The sequence below is a fragment of the Symphalangus syndactylus genome, chromosome 15, assembly GCF_028878055.3.
Source record: "Symphalangus syndactylus isolate Jambi chromosome 15, NHGRI_mSymSyn1-v2.1_pri, whole genome shotgun sequence".
NCBI classification, from domain to species: domain Eukaryota; kingdom Metazoa; phylum Chordata; class Mammalia; order Primates; family Hylobatidae; genus Symphalangus; species Symphalangus syndactylus.
This window is the reverse complement of record NC_072437.2, coordinates 102,045,254-102,072,567: the sequence shown is the minus strand read 5'-3', so window position 1 is coordinate 102,072,567 and position 27,314 is coordinate 102,045,254. Positions and strand designations below refer to the sequence as shown.

The window sequence follows — 27,314 nt, the reverse complement described above, 5'->3', positions numbered from 1 at the left end:
AATTTCTGGAATTCTTTCCCAACCTTAAGAATCCAAACTGCAAATCTAAAGAAGTGCTTGTTTGTGTGGTGGGACTGTAGCATTTAACAGATGCCAGATGGAAGGAGCAGATGAATGATAGTGCAGCAGGATTAGGGCCTAATTGTTGTCATTTCCTCAGTTACACCATAACTACATTGTCAGACTTCCACCTGGAGAAAAATATAGCAAGTTGGATTAGCTCCAGCTTATGCCCTAGAGTCCATCCAGTGCTGACCTAGGGAACAGGGAAGCTGTCCTGTGGGTGCCAGTTACAGATTCTGGGGCTTACTAGGCCAGGTGTAATGAAGAAAATACATTACTTCTGGCTTGGCCCAGAGTTTTAGACTCTCTACAATGAAATCACTCTGTTGCCACCTATGTTTAAATGAAAACAAAATAAAACAAAGCAGCACATCTCCCCCCTCACCTAGTAAACCATTTAGTAAGGCCAGAAATAGTACCTCCCCAATCTTTTATTACATTTTTAAGACTCTGAATATTTGAAGCAGGCTAATGGCATCATGACTTAGAGTTCTTATTCCTTAGGTAATGGAGATTTTGAATCTGGGAAAGTATAGCTCATGCCACAGCACCCGGTGCATGATAGAGTCTCCGTAAATACTTGTTGACTGAATCAAAGAATGAATGAAAGTGTTGAGAAGTATGTCAGGATGTCTTCCGCAAGGAGGTTTTAAAGGGCTTTTTAGAAATAATCTCTACTCCTAAGCACAAGGAAAGATAGTAACATGTTTTTAGTAGGACTAGGCAAAATGGCCATTCATTCTTCTTAGGATTTGTATTTCTCAGAGGACCAAAGCGGGAAGGAGGAAAAGCGAAAGGTCATTTGTTGGTTTTACCACCATGAACTACAGGCTGGAGTGAAGTTAATACATTTTCTAGTAAGCCCCATAAAAGTGACTTGTGAGTTAGCATATGAGAGATTCTGAATGAAAAATAGGGAACGTTTTGAAGAACATGCTCTGTAGTCTGTGGTGTGTCTGTGATGCACTGTTCCTGCTCTGCCACCAGCTCACATTCCTCCTGTTTTGGCTGAACTGCATTGATTTTGAGAGAGATAGGGGTCATGGGGGTGTGGAGAGGGGAGAGTGGGGGGTAAGAGAAAGGGAGAGACGGTACGAGTGCATACATGTGTGGTTGGAGGGGAGCTCATTTCTCTGGTTCCCAAACAGGCATCAGAGTTTAAAAAGGGCATCCAAACTCTCCTGAGGTGACTTTACAACAATGGGAAGAAAGTTGAATGTGCCTAGTTACCTACAAAACCAATTTTAAACACCTACTTTAAACAAAGAGAAATTTCTCTTCCAAATTCAAGCTAAGCTGTTCCACCTGGGTATCGTCTGATATTTAGAAAAATACAATTTATCTGTTTTCTGAAGGACATGCTGGGAACCTTGAAAAAAACTGGTTCATTGACTACATCAATAAAATATTGCTTGCAGCATTGTTTACCAAAAAGCTGGAACAGTTGTATAATTCTTAGAGTTTTAAGGATGCTTGGTGTTTTGATGGGCAAAGAGTTATGAAATAAAGTGTCCTCAAAACTAATTTGATTTGTTTTACAGTGATATTCTTCAGGGCCCTTCCAGAACATGTAGATGAAAAGATAAGCACAATACATTTTAAAAGTTAGAGTTATATTTTGGAAGTAGAAATGTAAATGAGATCTCTTAATTTTACTAAAGGGTATAGATTTTTTCTGACCAAAACATTAAATATGCCTATAGAAAACAAAAAAGAAAGAAAAAAATTAGATATTCCTTTCGAAGTAAAATTAGCAGTTACACAGCAAGAGCTTGGTGTAAATGTTTATTGAATAAAAGGATATTTATTCCTGAAAAAGCTGTCTGTGAATCAGATTTTTGTAAATTGAATCATATTTTTACATGTATTATGACTTATTTCATGAGACAAATAATCTTTCCTAAGTTTATATTTTTGATAAACTTAGATTTTGATGGGTCAGAATTGCTGGAGTAAGGACACCTTATGATGTTGCATAAGATCTGGGGTATTCCTTTTGAGGTTGCCAAAGTATAAGAGGTTTGGTTCTTTTTAAGGGCAATCATTATTTACCAGATGATAAACAATTCAATAAAAATAGATTTCTAAGGATCTACATTTTGTGATTGATAAATCATTCATGCTAAAATAGTTGGCCTTGATGCTGTTCTCCTTGAGAATGTGGGATGTTTTATAAACACATTAAGAGTTACAAATAGAGTAGGGAAGGAAGAAATGATTTCATTGTCAGTAATATAATGATATAATTTTGTGCATACATAAAATTTCAATCAAAGCACTCTAATAAAAATAAAAAAGCCTGTTAGAGGGAGATCTATATTAAGAATTGTCTTTAAGTAACATGGGCCGCTTTGTTCTATGAGTTAAAGGCCCATTTTGCTTCTGTTTTCTCGTTTTTCTGCTGAGTTCTGGCAATTTAATTAGAGTTTTAGGACAAGTAGGAGCTCGTGATGAATGGATTGTCCCTGTTAGTAAGGTGGTCACTGCCTGCTGTCTAACTGGAAAGTGCAAGACTTATCTTGAGCATGAAGGAAACATGGAGCCACATTTTAAAGTAAGTAGCACACAACTTTCTGATGAATACAGGAAGCCCAGTGTTCCTGTGGCCTTAACAAGAGCTGGACCAGAATATGTGGGCACCCCAGAGACACTAATCATATTATACTGCTTCAAAGCATTTTGAGGAAGGGTGGGAAAAATGAATCTTTGCTAATAAAACGTTTATTCAGGAATAAATTTAATTATGATTTTTCTTCTGAAGCAGAAGCAGTGGTTTGGAAAGACAGTGGGCAACCTATTCCCCACTTTTCTGCCGTCCTCAATTTTCTATTGTAATTTTTCTGACTTGGGAGGCATTTTTCAGTTGATACAAAATGCAAACTGAAATGTCTTCCACCCTTCTTCTCCTGTGGCCACGTTCCCTTTCCAAAGGCAACACATGTGGTCAGTTTCATGTGCGTCCTCTCAGGCACATGGAAGTGTTTTCCCTTCCTCTCTAAGCTATTATATTAAAAGGGTTCAAAGGACGATCAAGTTAATCACATCCTTCAGTAAAGCACACAAACACTCTGTATTCCCATTTCAGAATGTCTCCCCACTTCCTCACTTCCAGGTGCCAAGTGTCACGCACATCACAAAACATATTTAGGAGTGTTGTTTTTTTCCCACTTGAGAGCACCGCCTACTTTCATCATCATGTGATCAATGTATGATTTGGGAGTTGATTGCAGTGATATTTTTGCATCTGTTATACATAAGTGCCCAAATACTTGCCTGGCTCTTCTGCCTCTTTATCCAGCTCTGGTCACCTTCTGTATCATAAAGGTGAAAAGAGTCCAGCAGTAAGCTGTATTAGTCCATTCTCACACTGCTATAAAGAAACAGCCTGAGACTGGGTACTTTATAAACAAAAGAGGTTTAATTGACTTCCAGTTTCACATAGCTGGGGAGCCTTGGGAAATTTACAATCATTGCAGAAGGTGAAAGGGAAGCAAGGCACATGTTACATGGTGGCAGGAGGGAAAGAGAGAGAAGGGGGAAGTGCCAGACACTTACCAACAACCAGATCTCATGAGAACTCACTCATTATCACGAGAACAGCAAGAGGGGAATCTTCTCCCATGATCCAATCACCTCCCACCAGATCCCTCCCTCCACAAGTGGGGACTACAGTTCAAGATGAGATTTGGGTGGGGACACAGAGCCAAACCATAACCGTAACCAACTCTGGTTGCAGGCTGAACACCCTGAAACAGCAGTGCTCATTTATTCTGAGAGTGGAGCTCTTTTCTGAAACTCCTCAGAGTGGGACCCTTGCGGTGGCTTTGTTGTCAGCCCTTCTGGCTGACGGGCCCCTGCTGGAGTTTGACTTTTGTTTTCTATGCAGAACACACTTCTGCTTCCCCACACTGTGGCTACTTCCCACCTTTTCCTTGCTCCTCAAATCTGTCACCCCTCCTGCTGCCTGTCTCACTAACTTCTCTGCAGCCTTGGAGTTTTTAGAGGGAACACCCTCATCATCCTGTGACCAGATAGACAAACCTGCCTGTATCTGCTCCCGTTTACTCCTCTTCCCTTCTGTTGTCCCACTTCCATCTTTTGCCACATGCATCTCCCCTTTGTATGCATAATCAGTAAAATGAGTAAGATTCTCTCTAGAAGCCTCATCTTTAAACAAAACACAACACGCTGACCTCACCTTCCTAGTAACTGCCACCTCTGCCGGGTCTCCCAGCTCTCTCACCTGTCCTTCTACATTGTTTTCTACTTACTCCGCCATCTGATCTATTCTCCATATAAGCAGCTAGGATGATCACTTAAAAATGATCAAGTCGGCGAGCCGCAATGGTTCACACCTATAATCCCAGCACTTTGGGAGGCCGAAGCGAGCGGACCACCTGAGGTCAGGAGTTCGAGACCAGCCTAGCTAACATGACGAAACCCTATCTCTACTAAAAATACAAAAATTATCTGGGTGTGGTGGTGTACACCTGTAATTCCAGCTACTCAGGACACTGAGGCAGGAGCATCACCTGAACCCAGGAGGTGGAGGTTGCAATGAGCTGAGATCACGCCGCTGCACTCCAGTGTGGGAGACAGAGGAAGACTCCATCTCAAAAAAAAATAAAAAAGATCAAGTCAGATCATTTAAGTTCTTTGCTTTTCAGACTCATTCAAACTGGACATGGTGGCTCATGCCTATAATCCCAGCACTTTGAGAGGCTGAGGCAGGAGGATCACTTGAGTCCAGGAGTTCAAGACCAGCCTGGACCTCGTCTCTACAAAAAAAAAAAAAAAAAAAAAAAAAAGAAAACCCATTCAAAGGCTCCCCTTTGGACTTTAGATAAAACCCATTTTCCATATGCTACTTTCCAGCTCCAGCAGGACACTCGTGTCTTCCATTTTTGCCTCACTTCCAGCCACTCACACCCTTGCCCACTCTTCCTTGGCCACAGTTTTTCCTCCAGTTACCCAAATGCATGGAATTCTCTCCACCCCTGTGCTACCCTCTTGGCATTTTTCTCTGGAGGTCTCACTCTGCAGCCCTTGTAGTGGCCGCACTTTCTCGTCCTCTTGATCTCATTGTCACCTCTTCAAGGGGTCTTCACCAGGAAGTCCAAGCAGGTCCCTGGCCCCACAATCATGTTTGTTCCTGCATAAGATTTCATGGCTTGTTAATATTTACGTGTTTCATATCCAGACAGTTTCTAAGCCCTGTAGGGGCAAGAGCCATGTCTGCTTTGCTCCCCACTGGGCAGGGCCTGGCACATGATAGGCATTCATATCAGGGCCATTGCTGAGATATGTGAATGAGTGAATGGAGGCTGACATGCAGCTCAGCTCGCGTTTGTCCTTTCCTTTAGGAGACAGAGCCAACCTCTCTGTTGTGCTTCCTGCCCCTTTAGAGCCACAGCGTTTTGGAGATTGAGGAGATCTTGGAGGGCTTCTCTCTCACATTTCCGCCATTTGGGCTCCATCTCCCATCCTCCTGCATTTCAGTACAGCTCAGGCCCAGCCTTGGGTTCAGGGGGTCTTTTGCTGTCCGTCTCGCCTTGTCAGGGGATGCACCCATGTTGCTTTCGTCCCATGTCCTTTGGGAGCGGGATTATGGTGCAGTGGCTTAGGATGTATGGAGCCAGACTGCAGGGTCTGAATCCTGGCTTACTAGTGGTGTGACCTTTGCAAGATACTTAATCTCTGTGTACCTTGGTTTCTTCACATGTCAAGTGGGGTTAATGAGCACATGCAGCTGTGACCGTGATTCGGTGAGTAAATGTACTTAAGGCACTTATCATGAAGATAGTCAATATGCACTGGCCATCTGCCTCTCTCCTGTCTACCTTCTTCTCATGATCTCCATGCACTGTAATCCTTGCAGGCTCTTCCCAGTACCCGCATAGTGAGAACAGGCAGTTACTCTCTACAGTCCCTTCAGCTTAGTCCCCTTCTCACTCTTTCTCCTTTTCACCCTTTTTCTAATTCAGTGTTGTTGTTGTTTTTTTAACCTTTTGGGGGTCACAGGCTCTTTTGAGAATTTAAAGACAAATACCTATGGACTGTAGAAAAACTCAGTATTTGTGCAATCCCCCAAAATGAGCACACAATTCAAATGTCCACAGATGCCTTGGAATCTCTCTACGGCCCCCTAGATAGAGCTCCCATTACAAACAACTGTGTCTCTGTTGTCTTCTTTGGTGCTGTGGGCCAAAGTATTCCAGAGAACTAGAACTGACCCCTCATGGATATTTAGGAAACCTCAGAATACAGCTAGAAAAGTCTCCTTCCAGAAGGTGAAATTATGATACCATTTCTATGTGTATCCAACCGCGTGGTACTAAACTGGTATATGCATAAAGTGATTATTCATATCTTATAATACAGCTTATGATTGCTACTCATTTGGGACATATGGGAATGCCAGGCTACTTTAAGTGAGGACAAATTTGAATTAAATATACGTGTGTGTATGTGTGTGTGTGTGTGTGTGTGTGTTTTAAGCCCAGTTTCTTCTCAAGTTGTACGGTAATAAGACATGATATATGTGTGCCAATGGTGATAATAACAGTCAGCTGTTTTCTAGAAAGAAGTCCTTTTGGACATAGTTTTATACTTGTATGTAAAGTATAAATAAGTTATTATAAAGTAAAATAAGCATTTATTATGGCTGTATTAATTACCAGTGTACAAAAAGTGCTGCAGAAATAGTCTAGATAACAATACGCTTCTTGGAGGGGGTTAAATGTTCCTTCAGCAAATGTGTTCACTTTCTAAATTGGTTAGTAAACGGTTTTATAGATACCAAGGTATACTTAACGCTGGTCGTGGATTAGAGGGTCAAAATTGATAAGTTTGAAAAATTAAAAGACAAAAACAAACAAGGAAATCATGATGTTTTATCGTGGTGATTGTTTCTGGACTAGGCCCTCACAGAACAAACAAGTGCTCCCTGACCCCCTGGGCTGACCGCATTGTGCAGCCTGGTAGGTGATGGAGGCCTTGGCCACATTGACCCAAAAGCAGTGCCCGTGAAGGATTGCTCAAAGGTTCCATGTGCCCAGGGCTTAGGAATGCTCCATCTTAAACGGTATTTTTAAAATTGTATTTTCTTCAGTATTAAAATCACCAACTGAACCTTCCAAGGAGACCAACTGAGTGGAAATAATCTTCAGTAACTGCTAATGGGAGCTGGATTTAAAACCCTCAACTTAAAATAAAAAAGCTTATGTCTCCTGAACTGTTACCCAGCCGGGTAAATTGTTTTTTAGTGTGGAATTATGCACACTTAAATCATGGTGTATGCATGTGGTCAGTGCTGCTTTTCTTTTAAGTGGGCTTGTTTATTTAAAAGACTCGAAAATGAGAAGTTGTTTTCTTACTCAGTTGGGGTTTATTGTAAAACTCAATGCCAGAAAAAGAAAAAAGTACTGTTTTTATGCTGCAAGTGTGTGAAGTGTGTCCTTTCCAAAGAAAGAACAGTCATGGTGTTTTTTCTCTGTGCCCAAAGAAGGAAAGCTCTAAGGGCCAGTGGGAGGCTCTGTGGGGGATCTGGGCTTATGAACGCTAATCACGCACTGACCAATGGTTTCAAACACAGGAACGCCCAGTATATGTTTTTACTCTTACTCCTTTGCAATAATTAATACTAAAATGAAACAAGTAGCTGGAGAGCAAAGTGGGAATTGGTTCGTGTTGGTAGATGATATTTGTTATTAACAGGGTCAGTTTGATAGCCGTGTCAGAGTTGTTGTTGTTTTGCCCTGCTCTGTGCTATGAAGTGTCATGAGTGAAGGTCGCGTTCGGACTACCACGGGCAGTCCCAATAGCATCAAAACAGCTGAGCAAGTCTTGAGATCCCATGTGACGCATCCAGCCAACAGCCATGGAGTCATGGACCCATCGCCCAGAAACACCCTTCCCTGGAGGCTGAGCCTTGTCTTGATCTGCAAATGAGGAGGGGGTGGAGAGCAGAGAGACAACATGACGTGCCTAAGAGCACACAGTTGATCTGTGACAGGGATACACGATTTTCTTACACAAGTGAGACTATACCACACCAAAAAATCTTAGAAAATTATCCTAATCCACCACAGTTTATATTTTTATTTTTTATTATTTTTATTATTTTTGGAGACAGGGTCTCCCTCTGTTGCCCAGGCCGGAGTGCAGTGGCACAGCCATGACTCACTGCAACTTCCGATTCACAGGCTCAAGCGATCCTCCTGCCTCAGCCTTTCAAGAAGCTGGGACTACATGTGCCCACCACCACACCCAATTAACTTTTGTATTTTTTGTAGAGATGGTGTTTCACCATGTTGTCCAGGCTGGTCTCAAATTCCTGAGCTCAAGCCATCTGCCCGCCAAAGCCTCCCAAAGTGTTGGCATTACAGGCGAGAGCCACTGTGCCTGGCCAGTTTATTTATTTATTTTCAACTGTGATTTAAATCCTTTTAAGTGCAGCCCAGTTATCCTCTCAGGAATCTTTCCAGACTTTCCGCCCCCTCAGGTTGGGCTCACTTATTGTTTGTTTCATTCTTCTTTGCACTTTTTAGAAATGTAGTAACTGAGAGAAATATTAATCGCCCCTCCTCCTGTTTTTGCAACTAGTTTTTTTTCAGTGAATGCTCTGAGGCTGCTCTGTTTTGTTATGGTGAACCTGGGCCGTGGAGTTACCAGGAGATGACAGTAGGTTAGAGCTTAGAGTCTGTGGGCATTTCAGTTCTCTGATGATGGAAAGCTGTTCGGAGCCAGGTTGACACAACTGAACAAACTTGCGCTGTTAATGTCGGGGTGATGACCACCTGGAGACAAACAAGGAGGCCCTTTGTTCTGCTAGTGGCTACAACATTATAGGAATGAGAATGAATAACCTTTATGAACCCTGAAGTGCACTGCCTGGATAAATAGAAACAACCTAGACAGGGAAATGGGGTCTCTGCCATCCAGGCCGTAGTGTAGTGGTGCAGTCATAGCTCACTGCAGAGTCAAACCCCGGGGCTCAAGTGATCCTCCCACCTCAGCCTCCTGAGTAGCTGGAACCCAGGCTGTAAGCCACCACACCTGGCATGATTCATTTTTTACAATTAATTTTTCTATTAAAAATATGCCAAGCATACAAACAAGCATAGAAAATAATATTTTGAACATCTGTATACCCACCAGTCAGCCTAATTAAAATCTTTTTGATCTTTTCTATTTCTAGCCTACCTGGAGGCCACTGTTATGAATTGGGTGTTTATCACTCTTGAAGTTCTAAATTTAACTTTTCGGGGCCTCCCTCAATGCAAGGGCCTGTGTTTAATGGGACAGGAGCGGTATCTTGCAGCAGTAAAATCACAGTTTTGGAACTGTCGTGAGACCAACCACTGTAATGATTTGAAATGTGTCAGTGAGATCGGTCTGCAGAGAGCCGAGGTGTTTCAGACCCTAGGTTCGTGACTAGTTGGGAATTCCCCAGAGAAAGTGTGGTGGCCATTGAAGGTCACTCATCAAGGTAAACCTCAGACAGTTTGAAGAAAAATGTATGGTTTAGGAGTAGTGCTTTTCAAACTTTTTTTATTGTAACCCAACTTAACAAGTACATTTTCCATTGTAACCCTGGACACGTACACCACACACACACACACACACACACACACACACACACACAGAGCACATACCTGTGAATGAAAATTTTTAATGAAATGATTATTATTATACTTATTATTTTTTGTCAGCTGCTCTGCAGTAAAGTCTGTTTTGTTTTGTTGTTTGTACAAAAGCTGTTTTGTTCCAATAAATTGATTTCACATGCCATTGGTAAATAGGCATCCACAGAACCAAACAAAACCTGGTTTAGGGAACTGTTACTTGTTTCATGGAGCAAAAGTTTCTAAAAGGTGTATTTGGTTTAACTCTGCTGAGTGTTTTTATAAAAAGCTTTTCTCTACGACTGACCTCAGCTTAAAGATCTATACTACAACTTACTAATAATGAATTCCATGTAAAACTAAGCAGAATTCACAACTCTTTTGGGGTTCAGGTTATTCTATCATGAGACTTCTCCTTAAAGCTTCTAACCCTCTTCAGCCATTGCTTTAAGGCAGCCTGACTAGATTAAGTAAACAGAACTCGAACACAGTGACTTAAATATACTTTATAAATTCATGATTGTTAAGCCACAAAATCAGCCTTTCCAAATAAAACTGAGTGTAAGTCAAACTGCCAAGCGAAAAAGAGCAGCTGTGGAGCTCTCAACTCTCCCTTTTGTCATAGTTTATCTCTGTACAATGCCAGATAAAGCCCAGATGAGGAATAAAGTGATGTGATTATTGCTTTATACTCATTAAATTTCATCCGTTATTGTGGGACCATGCTGCCATCCTCCTCACCTGAGGTGCCCGATAATGATCACCCTAGCAGGGGATTATAAGGCACCTTTGTTCGAAAGAAGTTTATAGAATTGGACTCAGAAAGGTACAGCTTGCCCTCCAGGGAAGCAAAGGAGAAAATTGTATTTAATGCATATTAAACAATTGTTGGAGATTATAAGCTACATTGATTCCAAGATCCCAAAATACTTGAGTCAGCTTACTCCAAAATGTTACCAGCCAGCCACTTTAAACATTAATGAGGTAGCTGGTTTCTAAAATCTGGAAGAAGGAGGAGGTTTTGTTTAAGCCAACTGTTTCACAGAAGAGGAAATACAGTTCTACCTCAGGAAATTTAAATGAGACTGCTGAATAACCGGGAAAGAACATCTGTGGATGACAGGGCAAAGAAGAATTAAGCTGATTTTAGGCCAAATAACAAATGTGACAGCTGTGCTTTTTTGTGTATATATTTGTGTGTGATAGTATATAATTTCTAGAAAAGCAGTTCTCATGCATTTGGGTCTTGAAAATTTCCACTTTTAAAAATTACTGAGAACTCCAAAGAACTCTTGCTTCTGTGGGCTGTATCTATCAATTTTTACCATTTTAAAAATTGGAACTAAGAAATTTAAAAATATTGATTGATTCATTAAAAAAACTATATTAACATAAAATACTTTTATTTAAAACATTGTTTTCAAAAAAGTTATTGAGAAGAGTATTACTGTTTTATATTACTGCAAATCTATTTAATACTTGGCTTAATAAATGGCACCTAGATTGTCATCTGTTTCTCTATATACTCTATTGTGTTATGTTGTTTTGGCTGAAGTATGTGAAGCGAAGTTAGTTCACACAAATAAGTAATTGGAAAAGAGGGAACCTCATAGTCCTCTTAAAAGGATCTCAGGGACTCCCAGGGATGGATCCTTGGGGCACACTTTGAGAGCTGCTGTCCTGAAAAGTAGTTTGGAAGACTATGTTAAGAGTGGCTGTCCAGGAGTGGTGAGATTATTCACGATCCTTTTTTTCTTTTCTTTTCATTAGTATTTATTTTCTACAAGAAGATGGATTGCTTGTGCAAACTAAAAATGAGAAAGAAAGAACATACTCATGTTGAGGGCAGATTATAGAGGCCCTGGAAAAACCCAGGCAGAGGAGTTTACACTTGGGAGACCAAGGAGCCACTGTCATTTCTTAAATGGGAAAATGATAAGAGCTGTGTTTGGGAGTAAGTGGATTCGAATTGAAAGAGAGAAAGAGAGATGCTACTTCAGGGAAGTGGTATGATGGGTCAGACCTCAGGTGTCGGCAGAAATGGAGAGAAAGGGACAAACTCCAAAGACTTTGAGGGCAGAATGACCTGAGACCTGGATATAGGGAATACAGGAGAGGGCAGAGTCAAAGACAACAGTTTTCAAATTAAAACATTTGAAGGATGTTTTTTCCCTTCTATCCAACTTTGGGGCCTGGTTCTGTTGCTCAGGTTGGAGTGCAGTGGTGCAGCCTTGACCTCTGGGGCTCGAGCCATCCTCCCACTTGAGTAGCTGGGACTGCAGGTGTAGATTACCTCTTTCTATCCAACTTCAATTTTTTCTGAATGTTACCCTGATTGAGCTAATTGAAGTCTTGTCGTGTTTTCCAGAGTTGGCCAGCCTGTTCAAGGGCTTAGGAGAAAGTCAACACACTTCGCAACTTGAGTTGGTCCCAGCTGCTCCCAGAAGAACGGGTGGGTTGGTCCCTATGCCACCCCTGGAGAGCTACTCGCCGCCCACTTTGCCGTGAAGGGCTGTGCGGTTCCCCTACGCGCCGGAGCCTGCTGTGGCCTCTTATGCACTCCACCACCCCTATCAGCTCCCTCTTCTCCTTCACCAGCCCCGCAGTGAAGAGACTGCTAGGCTGGAAGCAAGGAGATGAAGAGGAAAAGTGGGCAGAGAAGGCGGTGGACTCTCTAGTGAAGAAGTTAAAGAAGAAGAAGGGAGCCATGGATGAGCTGGAGAGGGCTCTCAGCTGCCCGGGGCAGCCCAGCAAATGCGTCACGATTCCCCGCTCCCTGGACGGGCGGCTGCAGGTGTCCCACCGCAAGGGCCTGCCCCACGTGATCTACTGTCGCGTGTGGCGCTGGCCGGATCTGCAGTCCCACCACGAGCTGAAGCCGCTGGAGTGCTGTGAGTTCCCATTTGGCTCCAAGCAGAAAGAGGTGTGCATTAACCCTTACCACTACCGCCGGGTGGAGACTCCAGGTGGGTCGTCTTTACGACGTCGAGGTTTATTTTCAGAGTGAAGGTCATATGCCCCATTGATGGAGAATGATGGGGCACCAGCAGACAAGGACCTCTCCCAAAAGAGAGAGAGCTAAGAGAGAGAGAGGAGAGGGAGGTTCAGTTTTGAGGGACTCGTCCAGAATTTTGTTTCCCGGAAGGAGGCAGATGTCCAATCAAAGAAAGAAGGTTCCCATGAAAACGATATTCCTGCCTGGAATGCCACAGGAACACTCAATCCAAAGAGAATCGCAGTAAAACCCTGTTATAGCCAGTGTGAAGGAATGAAGATAAACTAGTCAGAAAGATCTAGAAAGAAGATACTTTCATTTGATTTCATTATGCTGGTAAGCTTTGTGTGATTTTGAAAATGAGGCAGATGGCTAATCAAAGAGAGAAAACTGCCATAAAAGTTTTATTTTGAGGTATCTGGGACAAGTCAACATAATCTTTTACCAGTTCTTAGGGTCCTGAAAGGTTTTAAAATGGCCTTGATAATGATGAGCTGTAAAAATTAAACATCACCACCCCCACTCCCCGTCCAAACAACTGAACTGAACTGTACTAAACTGAACTAAGGCAGGGTTTTTTGCTGCTACCTTGTTCAAGTTCAGGTAAGTAGAAGATATTTCATGTCTACATCTGAAAACAGCCAATGAAAGAGTTGCTGGAAATCATTCCAGGCAGTTATTTTTAAAAATGGTTTTAAGTACAGACGGGTATCACTTAATGATGGAAATACATTCTGAGAAATGCATCAGTAGGTAATTTCTTTCTTGTGTGAACACCCTGGAGTGTACTTCCACAAACCATGAGCCTGCTACACCTTTAGGCTATATGGTGTAGCCTGTTGCTACTAGGCTACTACCCTGCACAGCATATGCTACTGTACTGAATACTGTAGGCCATCCTAACCACAATGGTATTGGATGTGTGTGAACAGATCTAAACATAGAAGAGGTACAGCAAAAGTACAGTATCATAATCTTAGGGGACCACTGTTGTATGTTGGTCCCTCAACCAAAACATGATTACACAGTGCATGACTGTATAGGAAAGTATCCTTCTAAAACTCTTCACACCCCTGTGTGTGTTTGTGTGTGTGTATGTATATTATATATATGTGTGTAAGAAATATGTATATATTTCCTCCTCCTCTTGGAGAAGCCTGGTGTTTATCTTTGTTCCTTCACACTGGCTATAACAGGGTTTCACTGTGATTCTCTTAGATTGAGTGTTTCTGTGGCATTCCACACAAGAACACAGTTTTAGGAGAGCTTTCTCTCTTTGGCCATCTGCCTCATCCCAGGAAACCAAAGCGCTGACACATTAGCTCAGGGAAATTGCCCATGTCCAATGAAGAGATGGTCCTGTCTAGGTAGGCAGGTTCAGTTAACCTTAAAACAGTATCCAATAAGTGATTCATGCCTAGCCTACCTCAGTCTTAGCTAAGTGATCTTTCAAGCTCCCAGAACTTAACATCTACCTGTGTGTGGATGCCTCCCACAGCCCATTCAGGGACTGAGGCCCTGGCTGAGAAGGTATTAGAAGGTTCCACATGCTTGGCAAATCTGATGCGTTTCCCCTAAATCCTGGAGCGAGTTGCTTTCCACCCTTCTTCCCTGCTTTGTTTTGACTCTCTTCGCTTACTTAAAAAAAAAATTCAATAATGTCTAAGCTTATAACAAAAATGGCTTGACTCCATTTTGTGTTTCAAAGATTTGAATTATATTAAGCATCCAAAATATACCCAAATGGAAAAATGTTCATTAATAAATCATTTCTCTCTTCCTGAATAATGTAGTTGTAAAATTTAACAACTTGTAAGAAATATCTTGTAAAATGTACCTGGTTTTCCTTTTGAAGATTCAAAAGCCTAATTTTAAAGAACTATTTGACATTTTAGTTTTTCATGTGTTTTGTTTTTTTGTCTTGCTCTGTTGCCAGGCCGGAGCGCAGTGGCGCAATCTCTGCTCACTGCAACTGTCGCCTCCCCAGTTCAAGCGATTCTCCTGCCTCTGCCTCCTGAGTAGCTGGGACTACAGGCACGTGCCACCATGTCCAGCTATTTTTTGTATTTTTGGTAGAGATGGGGTTTCACCATGTTGGGCAGGGTGGTCTTGATCTCTTGACCTCGTGATCCACCTGCCTCGTCCTCCCAAAGTGCTGGGATTACAGGCATGAGTCACCACACCTGGCCTTTAGTTTTTCATGTTCTGTAAGATTCTTTTAGGAATGGTAGTGTGAGTGTTTTACATGTGGTAAATAGATTTCATTTTATCATAATTTAGGTGTGAATTTCCAGAAGGAAAGATGGGTAAAGATTATATTAATTTAAGGTAATATTTAAGTTACAGAGGTTTTTCTTACTCGTGTTTTTTTAATGGAAAAAGTAGATTTTATATCTAGTTAGCTATCCATATTTAAAGTAAATATTTTAGGAGTAATAAAAATGTTAATGTTAAACAAGTTTGCTGAGTTCCTATTTATCATAAAGCTCAAGTTTTGCCTTTGAAATCTCATTTTTTGGCCATCCATTTTAGATACATTTAAGGCTGCATTCCCATTTTCTTTTCATTCACACATCCACTTCAATAACTGACTTCAGTGCTTTCCAAGTTATGTGTGGTGAGGCATCAGTTTTTATTTTTTTAATTTCCAGTCCTTCAAATGAATACTTTTATAGTACAGACAAATTACTAGGCAAATGAAATTTTAAAAAGACTTAGAAAATATAAGCCCAATTTTAAAAATTATTTAAACAAATATAAACTAGAAACTCTGTCAAACTGCTGTGAAAAGTTTCTAAGCACTAATTTCTTCACAGACTGGTACCCAACAGTTGGTGAAGGGTCCCCAGTCCTCAGACCACACTTTACCTGGCACGGTTCTGGTGGAAGCCGTGGAAGACTGTTGTTGTGGTACATGATGATTTTACTCCATTCGGCTGGAGGTTATTTCAGGAGTGTACTTTCTTTTTTATATAAAATATTCATATTATATCAAAACCACATGACTTTTTAAAAAAAGACAGAAGTGTTTTTTTTCCAGCTCTGCTTTGCACCCCCATGTGCCCTGTAACTCCTTCCACTGTTTCCCCCTGTGTAACACTGAGATGTAAAGATAGCATGGTATTTAAAAGTGGCATAAGATAGGCGTGAGTGTCTATAGGTGCACTGTCATATTTACAAGCAGCAGGTGAGATGTGGAAGTGGAATTAAGTAATTAGGGATAGCTGTGTTTTGAGTGAAAGTATTTAAAAATATGATCAGTGCACATTTAAGGCAACTGAGCCAGTCAGGTCAAATAACAACTAGGATGAAACCATCAGTTTTCTTTGCGAACATCCACTGGCTTTGATTTTGCCGAGATGGTAAAAATATATTATTAAGATAGTTGTTATGATAAAGGGAAATGTATCCTTTCTTTTCTCTTGGTGCCTCAGATCTACAGGCCATGAAGAAATGGAAGTCTCTACATTCAGACGGATAGGAGGCATTATATTTTATCAGTGTTAGGAATATACCATAGGTATTTTATATTAAAACTGAAGTCACAGAGATTATTCACATTCTTCTTCATAAAAAAGTGAGTGTTTACTTGAACGTCGTTAGCATTTTGATGAAGGGTCATTGACAAAGAAGCCATACACATTTGCTGTGTCAACTCCTCACTTCAGACTATTCATGAGGCACATAATCTTTTTTTCCTGCATAGCTGTGGAATATTAATACATTAAGGGGAATTTGATGGTTTATGATCCATGTCAGTTTGATGGTGATGTTGAATGTTCTCTGGTGTCATAAGGCAGCATGCGTATATAATAGCTTATAAAAAGGGAAGAAATTATTTGTTTCTCTGCCACCCTCACCTGTAGCAGTTTTAGTTTAAAACCTTTTATTTACCCTTCTTAGTTTATTTTCTGTCCATATAACTGAAAATTATTGTTTGTTAAGAAAGAGATAGATGTATGATGTCAAAGGCAGATGGCAGACTTCGGGGTTAATGTCATCGTTATTGTAATTGTCTGTTTATTCCAAAACATTTATCTTTTTTTAAGACCTTATTTTTTAGAGCAGTTTTAGAACATTTACTTTTTATGAGTTTTTATTAATACTTGCCTGTGGTTGACAAATCAGTAGTGTGATTAGAACCAAGATCTGTCCTATTCGTACCCAGAGACAAACTCTTCTAAACAATTCTTGCTTAGTTCTTTCATATTTCTCTCTATTATTACTAAGAATTATGACAGTAACTCTAGATAATATATAATATGCTTACATATCTATTTCCAAATTTATCACCTTTTAGATAATGTCATTGACTACCATAAAAGATGAGGATTTCACTCATATATATATATATATTTTTTTTTTTTTTTTTTTTTTTTTTTTTTTTTGAGACGGAGTCTCGCTCTCTTGCCCAGGCTGGAGTGCAGTGGTGCGATCTCGGCTCACTGCAAGCTCTGCCTCCCGGGTTCACGCCATTCTTCTGCCTCAGCCCCCCGAGTAGCTGGGACTACAGGCTCCCGCCACCACGCCTGGCTAATTTTTTGTATTTTTAGTAGAGACAGCGTTTCACTGTGTTAGCCAGGATGGTCTCGATCTCCTGACCTCGTGATCCACCTGCCTCGGCCTCCCAAAGTGCTGGGATTACAGGCGTGAACCACCGTGCCCAGCCTCACTCACTTATATTTTAATCTTCTTCCTTCCTCCTCTTCTCATCCTTGATATCTGTATTTTAGTTCATAGTTTGTATTTGTTTGTGGTTATTCCGGTGGTTTCCATTGTGGAATTCGGGGGTAAGAATTATTTGTCCTCAGAAAGGCATTGGTCCGTTGACTTCTAGTAGCCAGGGTTAGAGTGGGAAGTTGAGGTCGGTTGATTCTCATTTCTTTATAGGTGACTTTGTGGTAATCCTCTAGGAGCTTTTGGAATGTTCCAGTTATCCCGCAATGTTTGAAATTCAAGATGGAAAGACTAGGTCTGGATCTTTTTTTTATTAATTGAGCTCTGAGCACTCTGTGGCTCTTTTCAACATGAAGACATAGGTCCTTTGTAGCTCTTTGAAGTTTTCCTTTGTTCTTTCTTAGACCACTTCCCCCTTGTGTTTTCTTTGCTTCCCTGTCTGGAACTTATGTTGGTCACAGATGGCTCTTCAACAACATTTTTGGAGTAGCTGCTTTATGCCAGGCATTGTAACCTTCTAGGAGTCGGTAGGAGGTGAGGGCCTGGGCAAAGCTTGCCCTTAAGAATTTGAATTTATTCTGAAATTTTGTGTATAATCAGAATCAAGAACAATAACATTCTTTTTAAAAAATGAAACCCAGAAAAGCATAGTAAAATGAACAAACATCATTTGTGTTTTGTTACTGCTGCATATTTTATTTTATTTTTTTGAGACAGAGTTTCACTCTTGTCGCCCAGGCTGGAGTGCAATGGTATGATCTCGGCTCACTGCAACTTCCACCTCCCAGATTCAAGCGATTCTCCTGCCTCAGCCTCCTGAATAGCTGGGATTACAGGTGCCCGCCACCACACCTGGCTAATTGTTGTATTTTTAATAGAGACAGGGTTTCACCATGTTGGCTAGGCTGGTCTCAAACTCCTGACCTCAGGTGATCTGGCCTCCTCGGCCTCTCAAAGTGCTGGTATTACAGGTGTGAGCCACTGCACCCTGCTGCTGCTTATCTTTTACTTAGTCACTTTTATTATTATTCACCGTTTGTATTTTACTTAATAACTTTTAATTACTCATCTTGAAATCTTTCCATTAAGGACACATAGAATGTTTTATTTCAGTGGCACTACTGAACCTGAAATTGAGTCTGGTCATCTAAATAATTCAACATGATCTCTGAAGGAGAAATATTCTGGGTATCACTTAGGGTTTCATTGCAAGCAATAGAAACTGATTTTGCCTTGAGGGAAAAAAAAGACTTATTTGGCAGAATTAAAGAAAGATGTGACAATCAGGTCGCCAGAAGGCCAGGTATTAGGACAGCTCTTGTCATTTCCAAGGTAGGAATAAATAGCAGGTCTCTTTAGAGTGCTGACACTAGAAATACCGTCCTCCAAATACTCTTGTGAATTATGACATTCTGCTTAAGATTCCGGTTACAAGGGGAAGACTGTTACCTTGGCTTACTCACATGCTTGCTTCTTAGGTGGAGATGGGGACTTAATCGACAGTATTATGATGAGCACAAAGACTAATGGGAGTAGTTCCCAAGGGGAAAAACAGCTCTATCATAAAAAAAAAAATAGATAAGAACAGCAAGTATCCACTCTGTTGTGTACTGATGAGCAATGTTCAATTCTAACTGCCTTGTTCCTTTCTGATCCTAGTACTGCCTCCTGTGCTTGTGCCAAGACACAGTGAATATAACCCCCAGCTCAGCCTCCTGGCCAAGTTCCGCAGTGCCTCCCTGCACAGTGAGCCACTCATGCCACACAACGCCACCTATCCTGACTCTTTCCAGCAGCCTCCGTGCTCTGCACTCCCTCCCTCACCCAGCCACGCGTTCTCCCAGTCCCCGTGCACGGCCAGCTACCCTCACTCCCCAGGAAGTCCTTCTGAGCCAGAGAGTCCCTATCAACATTCAGGTCAGTAAGAACTATGGTCTGTGGGGAAATACGGGAAAATCAGCCCAACATCATGATTTATGATGAACAGTCACAATGACAGTCATTGTAACTGTCATTCATATAGTATATACAGTTTACAAAGCAATCAGCCTTAAAATGATTAGGACTATACCCATTTTGAAGCAGTTACCCTGGAGATAGAACATGTTTTTGCTCTAGTTTTAGTTCTAATGCTCTGGAAGCTCTCAGAAGCTAAATGGATTTGAATAGTATCCCTGGGAATTTCCGAGGATTTTTTTTTTTTTTAAGGCAGTAGAAATAAGATTAAAAGACTTCTGTAATCCAAGCAGAAGACTTGGCCTGAGGACAAGCAACATGGAAGATCAATGTTAGGCCTTTACCTTGGTTGCCTCTTTCAACAATCAAAGGAAGCCCTTGCCTAAAACATATGCCTGCATCCTTTGAGTGAGGCAGAAAGTGAAGCCCCAGCTCCAGCCAGTGCATTACCCCTTTCTGCCATGTGAAGCCAGGACAACATTTTAAATATAGAGCTCTTCAGTTTGCTGAACTGAGAAAGCATATGGAAGGGAAAGGGAGCCTCTAGCATACTGTCATCATTGCTCTTGCTACCATACCTGTAAAGTGGATCTAAGTTGAGATAATACATATGCACCTCATGAGTGTGAGATAAATACTGTGCGGAGCTGACAAGTTCCTAAAGGCATGCATAAATACATTTGGTGCCAGATGTTACAATCTGCCTCGTTCATTTATTCCTATAATCATTTATTTAATGGATATTTATTAAACTCTTAGTATATGCAAGCATTGCCTTAGGATTGCTGAAAGGGGAATTAAAAGGTTAATAAAAATTGTCCCTACAATGTGGGAAGATAAAGAGGGAATTGCCTCTTCACCTCTGAGTTACTTAGTTCCTTTTGCTCCTCAGCAAGTTACATAAGCATCTACTCTTACATTTATTGCACTATATTATATAATTCCTGTGTGTCTGTTTTCCCCATTAAACAGAGAGCCTTCTTTTTTCTATGTCCAGCACAGAGCCTGAAATGCAGTGGTTGCTCATCAGTTGCTTATTGGATAAATAAATTACTACACAGGTGTTTGTTTATTTATTTTTATTTTTAATTTTTTTTTGAGATGGGGTCTTGCTCTGTTACCCAGGTTGGAGTGCAGTGGCATGATCCTGGCTCACTGCAGTCTCTGCCTCCCAAGTTCAAGCAATTCTCCCACCTCAGTCTCCCAAGTAGCTGGGATTACAGGGGCACACCACCATGCCCAGCTAGTTTTTGCATTTTTAGTAGAGACAGGGTTTCACCGTGTTGGCCAGGCTGGTCTCGAACTCCTGACCTCAGGTGATCTGCCTGCCTCGGCCTCCCAAAGTGCTGGGATTACAGGCGTGAGCCACTGCACCCAGCCCACACAGGCATTAGAACATGGACATGGAGCTCCAGACCATAGGCACAGATTTTATTGGCTCAGTAAATGATGACTGAGCACCTGCTAAGTGTCTGGCACTGGGCCAGTGCTAGAAATGCGGTGATGACTAAGACAGTGTAGTTGTCCCCCCTTATCTGAGGTTTCAGCTACCGGAGGTCAGTTGCAGCCTGAAAATACTGAATGGAAAATTCCAGAAATAAACAATTCCTAAATTTTAAATTGTATGTGGGGATGAAACTTCATGCCATCCTATCCAGGTTCTGAATCATTCCTTTGCCCAGAGCATCCACGTTGTAGATGCTATCCACCTGTGAGTCAATTAGTAGCTGTCTCTGTGATCAGATCAACTGTTGAGGTCACTCTGATTTAAGTGACCACAGAGTGCAAGAGTAGTGATGCTGGCATATTGTTCTAATTGTTTTACTTTATTATTAGTTACTCTTACTAATCTCTTACTGTGTTTAATTTATCAATTAAACTTTATCACAGGTATGTATAGGAAAAAAACATAGTATATGTGGTATTCTGTACTAGCCACAACTTCAGGTATCCACTGGGGGTCTCAGACTGTATCTCTGGTGGAGAAGGGGGGACTACTGTGGTCTCTGACCTTCAGGAGGCAGTGGCTATTGAGAGCCATCACATACAGGTAGCCTGTAGCAGTCCAGGCAAGTGATTATAAGGACTTGAACTAAAACAGGGATATGGGGTTGGAAAGAGGGCAGTGAGTTGGAGGAGGGGGTCCAACAGGACTTACTGTAGGGTGAAGGCAGAGATGCTGGAGGGTAGCTTGAGAGTCATTCACTCAGTGTGGGAGCAGATGATTGAAGTTTTGCAAGTGGCTGAGTTCACTGAGAAAGAAGAAATACAACAGAAAGAGAAGTCATTTGAGGACAGAACCTTGGTTAAGGAACAGGAGGATAATTGTGTTGCAAAATATATATTTACCTAACACATTTCTGTGCTACAAAGACTTCCTGTGCTGACTCTGAATTCCTGCCCTGGTTACTCTGACAGGTTGATGTTCTTTTTACTCTTCCCACCCGAGCAGGACAGACACCAACAATGATGCAGAAGCTGGTTAGTTTCTCACCGACGGCATAGCCCTTTTCACTTCAAGGAAAATAATTCTTGTCTGAATGATTAACAGCAAAATGCCAACCTGAGTAACAGACCTATAGATAAACAAGAGTAAAAGGAACCTTTGTGATTTACTGGTTCAGCCTCTAAATTTTTTAAAAAGCTCTATTGAGGTATAATTCACATACCATACAACCACCCATTTCAAGTGTACAATTCAATGGTTTTTCGTATGTTAATTTTTTTCAAGTAGTGGTGAAATATATCTAACACAAAATTTGTTTAACCATTTTTTTTTTTTTTGAGATGGAGTTTTGCTCTTGTTGCCCAGGCTGGAGTGCAATGGCGCAATCTCGGCTCACTGCAATCTCCGCCTCCCAGGTACAAGCCATTCTCCTGTCTCAGCCTTCCAAGTACCTCGGATTACGGACATGCACCACCACACCCGGCTAATTTTTTTGTATTTAGTAGAGACGGGGTTTCACCAGGTTAGGCTGGTCATGAACTCCTGAACTCAGGTGATCCACCCACCTCGGCCTCCCAAAGTGCTGGGATTATAGGCGTGCTCCACTGCACCCAGCCCATTTTAACCATTTTTAAAAGTACAATCTGGCCAGGTGCAGTGGCTCATGCCTGTAATCTCAGCACTTTGGGAGGCTTAGGCAGGCAGATCACTTGAGGTCAGCAGTTTGAGACCAGTCTGGCCAACATGGTGAAACCCCGTCTCTACTAAAAATACAAAAGTTAGCTGGGCGTGGTGGTGCACATCGGTAATTCCAGCTACTTAGGAGACTGAGGCACGAGAATCGCTTGAATCCAGGAGTCGGAGGCTGCAATGAGCTGAGATCGTGCCACTGCACTCTAGCCTGGGTGAGGACTATTTAAAAAAAAAATAAAGTACCATCTGATGGCATTAGGTGCATTCATAATGTTGTGCAGCCATCACCATATCTATTAAATTTTTCATCACCACAAACAGAAACTCCGTACTGATTAAGCAGTAGCTCGCTATTTCCCTACTTCCCCAGCCCCTGGTAAGCTCTATCTACTTTCTGTCTCTCTGAATTTGCCTATTGCAGGTACTTCATATACCAGATTCTTGCAATATTTGCCCCTTTGTGTATGGTTTATTTCACTTAGCCAAGTATTTTCACAGTTTGCGTTGTGGCATATATTGGTAGTTCATCTTTGTGACTCAATGATACCTCATTGTATGGCTATACCACATTTTAAAAAATCAATTCATTAGCTGTTGGATATTTGGATTGTTCCCACCTTTTGGCTCTAGTAAATAACACCCTGCTTTCAATTCCTTTGGGTATATACCTAGGAGTGGAAGTGCTACGTTATGTGGTAATTCTATTTTCAGTCCCTCTTTCTTTAATTTTAATTTTTTAGAGACAGGGCCTTGTTTTGTTGCCCAGGCTGGAGTATGGTGGCACAGTCATAGCTCACTGTAACTTCAAACTCCTGGGTTCAAGTGATCCTCCTACCTCAGCCTCTGAGTAGATAGGATTACAGGTACACACCACCATGCCCAGCCAATTTTTTATTTTTTTGGTAGGATGGGGTCTCATCATGTTGCCCAGGCTGGTCTCAAACCCCTGGACTCAGGTGATCCTCCCACTTCAGCCTCCCAAAATGCTAAGATTACAGGTGTGAGCCACTGTGCTCAGCCTGTTCTGACCCTTGAGTAAATAGACATATTTAGTCAAAGACCTACAAAAAGGCCATCTTGCCTTATAACTTTTTCACCAGAGTCGTAGGAGTCATAGTCCATTTTCTCACAAGGAAATACCTTATCCATGGTTTCCTAGTATGGTCCATGAACCCTGCATTAGAATTGCCATTGGGGCATGTTAAAATGTACATGGCTACATTCAACGACTGACCTATTGAATTGGAATTGCTAAGGATGGGGCCAGGAATCTGCATTTTTAGCAAGCTCCACTGGCAATTTTTGTGTACACTTAAGTGTGAGAACTACTTGTGTGGACAATTCAATATAACAAAGGCAGATTGATGCAACCTTTTACGCTGTTGTATTCCACCACGGATGTTAACAAGACCATTCTGAACTAACATTAGACATGCATACTGGAGGAATTGGTTGTTTTGTGCTGAGCTCCTCCATAAAGAGTTTGTGCCTCATGAGTTTTTAGTGTGTTATGAATTATCATCCACAGAATGCATCCCATTTGCCTAACCATGATCACTGTCCAGTCACAGGACTGACATTTGGGTAGAAGGGCCCTTCTCAGCATGCCTTGGGTACAAGGTTATAATTACGTTTCAGATATCCTGAAGTATCTCAGGGATAGAGCATCCCCGTGGTCACTGTACAATTTGTGACAACATAGAAGCTGAAAATTAAGCTCACTTCAAAGAAGGTTTAGCTTTCTCTGTGTTTTGCAAGCCAGATCACAGACTATTCTGCTATGAGAAAAGCTAGGAGAACAGGTTCTGCATTTGAAAGTCTTGCCCTGAAGTCATTAGAACTCAATGATAACTCCAAAGTCGGAGGGAAAATGAATTGACCCTTTAGTGAGGCTCTCAGAACAACCAGTTTCTTCTGTAGCGTGCTCACAATGTCACTTCAGAAGAGCCTTGTTACATTAATATGGTCTCTCTGTAGGAGTAGCACTGTCCACCAAGCGCAGGAGTTTAATGGCAAAAGATGTCGGATCCAACTGTCTTTGTGTGGTTTATCAATTTGACAATTCCTTTGTTCTACTGCTTTTTTTAGTTGACACACCACCCCTGCCTTATCATGCCACAGAAGCCTCTGAGACCCAGAGTGGCCAACCTGTAGATGCCACAGCTGATAGACATTTAGTGCTATCGATACCAAATGGAGGTAAATTGCAGATGAACAGTGAAATGTAGCTATTTTCCAAAAGTATTTCCTATTACCCCCAAACAAAGCAACTCAAAAAAGAAAACCAGAAATGTACTGGCCTGCTGTTTTGCATGTGTTTTAAGAGGCAAATGGGATGGCTTTGCATTTTAACTTTGACATTCCTCAGTACAATAGAATTAATGTTTTGTTTATCATCCTCATTACGAGAATAAGTTAACTTTTTATTTTAACTTAGCAAGTAGAAGTTTGTAGTTCTTGATGTTAAGTATGGAGTTGGGAACTCAAGAAGTTAGGGATTTTATTCTATTTGTGTTTTTACTATATGTTTATAGTGGTGTCTTTCAGTTGGCCAGAGAGGTACTCTTAGAAATATACATAAATGAGGTTTTTACAAAATTTTATTTGCATCTTATAATAGTCTAGATAAGTGTTGCTCGACTTTAATGTTCATATAAACCACGTTGTGATCTTGCATAAATGCAGATTTTTATTCTGTAGATCTTCCGGTGGGGCCCAAGGATCTACATTGTTAAGCTTCTGTGTAATGCAGAGGCTATACTGTTCCGTGAGCCAGATCTTGAGTAGAGAGGTTCTAAAGAAGCGTACCATTTGAAATACTCCAAGTGAATATTTTATAAGCTAAGATCCTTTTGTAAGAGAAATAATAACCCCCAAATTTATGTTTCATAAATTTATATTTAGTGCATATAGGAACACACTCTAGATGCAAGAATGACAAAGATGTTCAAGGAAGAGAAAGGTAATATAATCAATAGAAAGGCAGAGAAAGGGTGTGGGTGGCAAAGGAAGAAGGAACTCTGAACTTTGGTTAGTTACAGGAAAGTGACTTAACTTTATGTTGGGTGTGAAAACATTCATGGGTTTCCTGATGAAATATCCAGCTCTCTTTAAATGTATTTGTTTTTTTTTTCCATGCATAACTAGATATCCACAAAGCAGAATGTGAGCCCCTCTATGTGGAAGCTTTTTTTTTCTTTAAGTAATTTAATGTCCTATTCAGCATTATTGATTTGCTTTTTATCATAGTCAAACTATTCTTTTCCATCTCTGGTTTGTTAGAAAATGATACTTTTTGCCACAAGGATTCAAGTGGGCACAGTAACAGCAACATGCCATCTTTCACATGTTTCTGAAAGAAGAGGTGACCTGCCAGCTTCCTTTGAGCTGTGCTTGCTTTAGGGCTGACAGTTTTTTTACGTTCAGCTGTTCATGTCATGTTTTCCCTGGTCCCTTCATAACCAATACACATGTTTATAAATGCTCTAGCCTTGGAAGATGAACAAGGACCATGGGCTGTACATCTCAGGTGTGCTAGTGAAATGAGCCAGCCCCAAGCAGCTCCCATGAGAGCTACAGGTTCTAAAAGATTGCAGTGGCATGCTTGGTCTTGCAGCTGACTTTCTGGTGAAAAGCATTCACTAAGTTTCCTGGTGGAATCATGAACTACACAGCCCAGGTGTGACAGTAGCCCTGTGCTCTCTGGTTTGTTTTCTTCCAGACTTTCGACCAGTTTGTTACGAGGAGCCCCAGCACTGGTGCTCGGTCGCCTACTACGAACTGAACAACCGAGTTGGGGAGACATTCCAGGCTTCCTCCCGAAGTGTGCTCATAGATGGGTTCACCGACCCTTCAAATAACAGGAACAGATTCTGTCTTGGACTTCTTTCTAACGTAAACAGAAACTCAACGATAGAAAATACCAGGAGACATATAGGAAAGGGTAAGAGCAAAGATGTCATTCCTTTAGTCATCTAGCCAAAATTTAGATGGTCATGTGTGTAGAAGTGCACATGACCACCCTCACATGTTGGTCATGTGCCCCTGTGGAAGGACCCCAGGGCGGTGAGCTCTGAGATAGCTCTGACATTACCACTGGGGAAAGCACATGGGTTGTCAGGATCTTAGTCCCTCTGCCTCTTACGTCATCATGCCACCTTCTAGGGGTGGCATGGAGTGGGGATTGTGAAGACAAGCAAGATGATAAATATGAAGAAAGCCAGATGAAATTATTAAATAGAAGTGTTATGCATTATTTTTCATTTCCCTAAAACATACAAGGTAGGATCATTTCTGAAGAACAGGAATTCTGACTGGATGATTATTTGTATCAGGTAAAGTTCCCTTTGGAGACTTAGCACCTAGGTAGTTAGAAAGAATGACTGATTTGGGCCGGGCGCGGTGGCTCACGCTTGTAATCCCAGCACTTTGGGAGGCCGAGGCGGGCGGATCACGAGGTCAGGAGATCGAGACCACGGTGAAACCCCGTCTCTACTAAAAATACAAAAAATTAGCCGGGCGTGGTGGCGGGCGCCTGTAGTCCCAGCTACTCGGAGAGGCTGAGGCAGGAGAATGGCGGGAACCCGGGAGGCGGAGCTTGCAGTGAGCCGAGATTGCGCCACTGCACTCCAGCCTGGGCGACAGAGCGAGACTCCGTCTCAAAAAAAAAAAAAAAAAAAAAAATGACTGATTTATGTCTGGAAGCCTTTGGCCTCAATTGGGGCTCTCCTGTGTGCAGGCTGATTGGGTACAAGTCATACTGGTCTCCTTTCTGACCAGTGATGCTTTTGAAGCCCATCTCATTGGTCTGAGTGATGGTAGCAATTCCCAGCTGAGTATGTGGTCTGGCTGAGGATCT

The 27,314-nt window shown here is 41.6% G+C and overlaps 1 protein-coding gene across 3 annotated transcripts in view; it reads left to right on the top strand.

Annotated features, from left to right (window-relative positions):
• The window catches only part of SMAD9 (SMAD family member 9), a 75,536-nt gene that overhangs the window by 28,199 nt on the left and 20,023 nt on the right, over window positions 1–27,314 (top strand). For 2 of the 3 annotated variants that reach the window (XM_055244536.2, XM_063618931.1), the window contains exons 2-5: window positions 12,058–12,655; window positions 19,021–19,278; window positions 24,545–24,655; window positions 26,178–26,399. In XM_055244536.2, the coding sequence (XP_055100511.1) occupies window positions 12,244–12,655; window positions 19,021–19,278; window positions 24,545–24,655; window positions 26,178–26,399 (1,003 nt within the window). In that variant the 5' untranslated portion in view covers window positions 12,058–12,243. Of the gene's footprint in view, window positions 1–11,981; window positions 12,656–19,020; window positions 19,279–24,544; window positions 24,656–26,177; window positions 26,400–27,314 lie in introns of those variants that run through there. The other variant, XM_063618932.1, reaches the window with a different exon arrangement.